Here is a 4800-nt window from a genome sequence, read left to right as displayed (position 1 = left end):
ACTGTCTGGGAGGAAGCTGGAGAACCCACAGAGAACCCACGCTGCACGGGGAGAACATGCAAACTCCACGCAGAAAAATCCCGGGCATCCTAACCAGGATGCAAACCGGCGACCTTCTAGCTGCCAGGCGACTGTGTTAGCCACCGCTCCACCTTGAAGCCCTAATAATAATGATGATAATAATAATAATAATATCTTGAAAAATGAATGTTGGTTTGAGAACACTCTTCCTTTGTTATCATGGGACATAATCTGTGGGTCTGGAAACATCCTCTGAATGCTGCAGTTCAATTTTTTCTCTTGTAAAAGCATGTTTTGCTTTAAAATTCTCTCTCAACATCAGTATAAACCTTTCAACATCATTAGAACTTGTAGGTCATCTGAACCAGAGTTATGGTAATAATCCCTGCTAACTGGGAATAGTTTGTGTTTATAATGTCAGGAAATATTGAAAAAGTTCATCAAAGTTTGCCCTCGGTGATGATGAGCTGATAGCAGGGTCGGCCAAATAATCAGTCAATATGCCCGTTAACTTTCAGGAAGTTAACTAATTGATTATGAGACTAACAATTGCAGCTGTTCTCCTGTTCCAGTGGTTTGGTTGAATGAAACTTTTCAAATGTGAATTACATAAACACAATATTCAAGACTTCTATCTGTAATACTTTGAGTTATTGTCAAACAAACATGGCTTCAATTTTGGATGAACTATTATACATAGGTATATTGCATATTACTAGCATTTGGTTTTTTTTTGACCATGTGGTGTCGTTCATGTGCATCACTTTCATCTGTAGCCACAGTTTCAAAGAGGATAAAGTGGTTATTTGTTCAAATATGTCCAACAATATCTACTGGACATGCTTGTTTACTTCTGTAGCTGCTCACTGACACATTTTCTGTTCCCTGAAAAAGTTTACATGCCGACAGAAGTGAAGGCTTTTAACGTGACATTTTGCTTTATATTTCAGAGAAAGCATGAACACATATATTAAGGATCATATTCATGACTTTAAATCAGGTAGTACTACAGAGCCTGTTATTAGGTTGTGTAAATAAAAGTCCCCTCCCCTCCTTTTAACGTCAAGGAAATGTGTTTGTCCTAAGAAATTTGCAGCTTATTCAGTTACCAAAGCTGACTGGCACACAAACTCCAAACCTGGGCGTTATCCGCTAAGTTACCCCACAAATAGATGCATCGGTGTTCGTAAAACTACCCGTTTAATTCTATTCAATGCCATCATGTCAAATGCAGATGACAAATCAGTAAATTGCAGCTATTAAAAGTTAAAGCTAAACCCGGGCATTTTTTTTTGTCAACAACAGGTAGATTTCTGAGGCATGAAACAACAGGACAAGCTCGTCATGTTTACCAATTCTCCAACTTATATGCAGCTGATGGCACAAATAATTCAGTTCTAATAGTTATAATTGTCCGTACAGTCCAAACCACAACCTGGACTCAATGATTTGTAAGCTGTCTCTTATGACTGTCTTACTAATGAATTGAGATGCTCAGGTGTTCGAGGGACAAAATCTGTTACCAAATATATTTGCTGCCTTTGTGTCCTTTAAAGAAAATCGAAATACCTTCTGAGAACAACTACATTTGACACATGAATGAGAACACGAAACAAACCGACTGTAATTGAAAACACGTTTATTTAATTTTGCCTCTACATTTTATGACCTGGGTCTCTCCTTCTTGCCTTTGTAGAGTGCCAGCAGAGACACGTTGGCCACTTTGACCACCTTGAAACGAACTCCAGGAATGTCACCCACGGCATGGCCTTTACGTCCGAAACCTGCCACCAGAACCTCGTCGTTCTCCTGCAGGACCACAAGCAGAGAAGATAGAGAATGTTGGAAAAAAGGGAGACAAAAGGACATTTTAGGATTTACAGAAACTACCCAGACACCAGGTCTGTGGAGTTTTGTGCAAGCTGTCAAACATTTTAGCATAAAAATACAAGGATTAGATTCCAGATTCAGCTTGATTGTTCTGCTGCTGATGCTTCACATAAACCACATGTAACCAGAACTGTCTGTTTGGCTGCATTTTGTTATTGTTTACCTCAATGAAGTTGAGGCAACCGTCATTGGGGACGAAGGCGGTGATCTTCTTGCCGTTCTTGATGAGCTGAACTCTCACACACTTCCTGATGGCAGAGTTGGGCTGCTTAGCCTCCACACCACTGCAGAGGGGAAACATAAACGCTGTTACACAAAGCTTGAAAACAACTGAAACCAACTGAGATGTACAACATTTATCAGTTTTATCTAATCTGTCCACTAAAGCAAGTTGTAAAATGAAACGGCTTATATGAGGTGGACAACAATGAAAATACTCAGAACAAAAAGGTGTAACATGCTGCAATCGAACACTGAAGTCCATGAAATATTTAAGATACAATATTTCAACAGTGACTGCAGACTTTTCTCTACCAACATACCCAATAGAGAACAATCTTTCCAGTAACAACCATTTAATTCAGAGGCTGACATCCAATGTAATGACTTGAGTCAAGAACTCTGGTTAAGAAGCTTTACAGTGCCCCATAAAAGGAGCCAGTTCTGTCCAAATGGGTACAGATTAAACATAAAAATGATTTGCTCCGTGCCTTTGTGTCAGAATTAATGCTGTGATATTGCTTGAATTTCAGCAGGTCACATGGTACTCACACTTTCTCGAGAACGATTCCCTTGGCGTGAGAAGCTCCTCCGAAGGGGTTAGCCTTCAGGGCAGTGCCCAGATGGGCCTTCTTGTACTGTTTATCGTGCCATTTCTGCTCACGGCGGTGATTGCGGAGCTTCCTGGCAGTACGCAGACCACGACACTTTCCTGAAAGAGAACAAGTAGGAAATAAAGTGTGAGCTGAAACAGGGCTGAAGTCTTGTTGCGTTTTTGAGAAATTAATTTAAAAAGGTCTATAAAAGGTCTTTAAAAGGTCTTTAAAGCAAGTTGTGTCATGTAAGACTGATGCTCCAGAACTGAGGAATTCTCATTTGGCAGCTTTGCCTTTTCTGTCCTCACATTTCCTTCTCAAATCTCTCTCACAACTTCGCTGGGAGCAACCATGATGCAAGGAAACAACACCAGCGAGAAACAGATCTCAAATTCAATTTGCATCACATACAAGGTGAAACTTCTGATTCTTCCCACGAATGTCAAATGTGCACACTACAAGGTTTGAAAATAACAGAGCATCACACACTATATTGCTAAGATTATCATGCCAGAGGGAGCAATGCACCTCCTCACATGATCGTAAGGGGGAAAACATGTAGGCAAAATGCATGAAAACACAATATCTAACATTAACATTATTATGTATGGCTAATGTCAGCGTCCAAGGCTACAATGTTTAGTTGTGCTTGGCCACATCGTCCACTGCTCTGGACAATAGTATCACAATCATGCCCATCTTGATTTTAACTCCTAACCATCAAACACTTCCGATATTATCAACGTGGCCAGATTTCTCCTCTTATTGATGCATTAGGTGAAACAGGTGTAAATCTGACCAAAACTCCTACAGTCTGACCCCAACACATAACAGCTGACACAGTTCAACACTTCAGACCTGCTTTTTAGCAGGGACTAGTCTAAGAGTCAGAAAGAAGCTCAGTTTACCACACACTACCATTGGACCAATTCCAAAGAAAAACATGTATCGATGACTGGCCTTTAATTAAACACGAGAAGCTCAGACAACAACAAAAAAACGAGCTGAAGCTTTTAGTGTACGGGGCCCTAAGACACATCAAATAAGCCTCAAAATGTTCAAAAGCACAAATATTCACCTCGGAAGAGGACCAAGCTAAGTGACGGCTTAAAATATCCGATTTGGTAAATCAAAGTGGGACAAACAGCTCGTTAAACAGCTGAATAACTCTACTAACAAATCGAACTGATGAAGTGATACAAATATTATGTACACGAATTACAAAGCTAACTGCGAGCGGCGCTATTGCTAGGCTAATCGGGTGTACAAACGCTAAAAATCTGGCTTAAAATACAACAATTTACATAGCATAGTTCAACTTAAGCCATTTTGAAGTTATCCGTTTAAAGTGAACACTATAACAAGGTGGGGGCAGAAGAAACTCTAACAGCGAAGTGCGGTATGCTAAGCTAACACTGCTAACATGCCGCTAGCAGTTCAGACATGTCATGGCCGCTCCACGTTGCGAGAAAAACGAACCGCATAAACTCAGTTTTTTATTAAACTCACGGTGGAGTTGTACGGACACAAACAGACCTTAACAGTCCGTAAGCTGTTTATATACAATAACAACATGAAAATTCTGCGCTATTCAAACAATTATTGAGTATTTGGGATAAAGTTTCAGCCGTACCCATGATTGCAGAAGCGAGCCTGGGTTGGAAAGGAAGAAACCAGGATGCACCGCGGCAATGTCTACTCTGAGGACCCCGGCGGGCGTGGCCACAAAAAACGCCTGACTGAAATTATAAAACTTCATCATATACTGTTCATATAATGTTTTATCTATGCATTTTTAAAATAAAATCTGCAACTTATATATGGCAATATTTTTTTAAGTTGAACTACTGTTTTATTTATTCAGTTTATATGTTTTTTCAAAAAATGTGAATGAAGGATTAGAACACTTTTATTAAAATATTGTAATACTTCGTTATTATATATGTAGATATTTAAGGTTTACTCACTTTTTAGCATTTCAATATAATTAGAAAAGTCATCATAGTTTAATTTTCAGCAATCATTTCATACATTGCTAGTGTTTGGTGAATTTACTGTATTCATATACAAGAAT

At 39.3% G+C, this 4800-nt stretch overlaps 1 protein-coding gene across 1 annotated transcript; it reads right to left on the bottom strand.

The window, feature by feature from the left end:
• Positions 1-1643: 1643 nt before the first annotated feature.
• On the bottom strand, positions 1644-4428 carry rps23 (ribosomal protein S23). Its single transcript, XM_008305454.1, has 4 exons — positions 4360-4428; positions 2683-2842; positions 2075-2195; positions 1644-1830 (listed from the first exon to the last, which is right to left on the bottom strand). Exons 1-4 carry the CDS (start codon positions 4361-4363, stop codon positions 1684-1686), a joined length of 432 nt encoding a protein of 143 aa, XP_008303676.1. The 5' UTR covers positions 4364-4428; the 3' UTR covers positions 1644-1683.
• Positions 4429-4800: the final 372 nt, after the last annotated feature.

This window comes from Stegastes partitus, unplaced genomic scaffold (genome assembly GCF_000690725.1).
Source record: "Stegastes partitus isolate 25-593 unplaced genomic scaffold, Stegastes_partitus-1.0.2 Scaffold2513, whole genome shotgun sequence".
Classification (NCBI taxonomy): domain Eukaryota; kingdom Metazoa; phylum Chordata; class Actinopteri; family Pomacentridae; genus Stegastes; species Stegastes partitus.
This window is presented reverse-complemented; position numbering and strand designations above follow the sequence as displayed.

Bases quoted from the DNA above. Each gene is read 5' to 3' on its own strand.
- rps23 (XM_008305454.1), bottom strand. The intron at 2,196-2,682 runs GTGAGTACCATG...TCCCCTCTGCAG, and splicing joins GGAATCGTTCTCGAGAAAGT to TGGTGTGGAGGCTAAGCAGC. The intron at 1,831-2,074 runs GTAAACAATAAC...GTGGTCCTGCAG, and splicing joins GTTGCCTCAACTTCATTGAG to GAGAACGACGAGGTTCTGGT.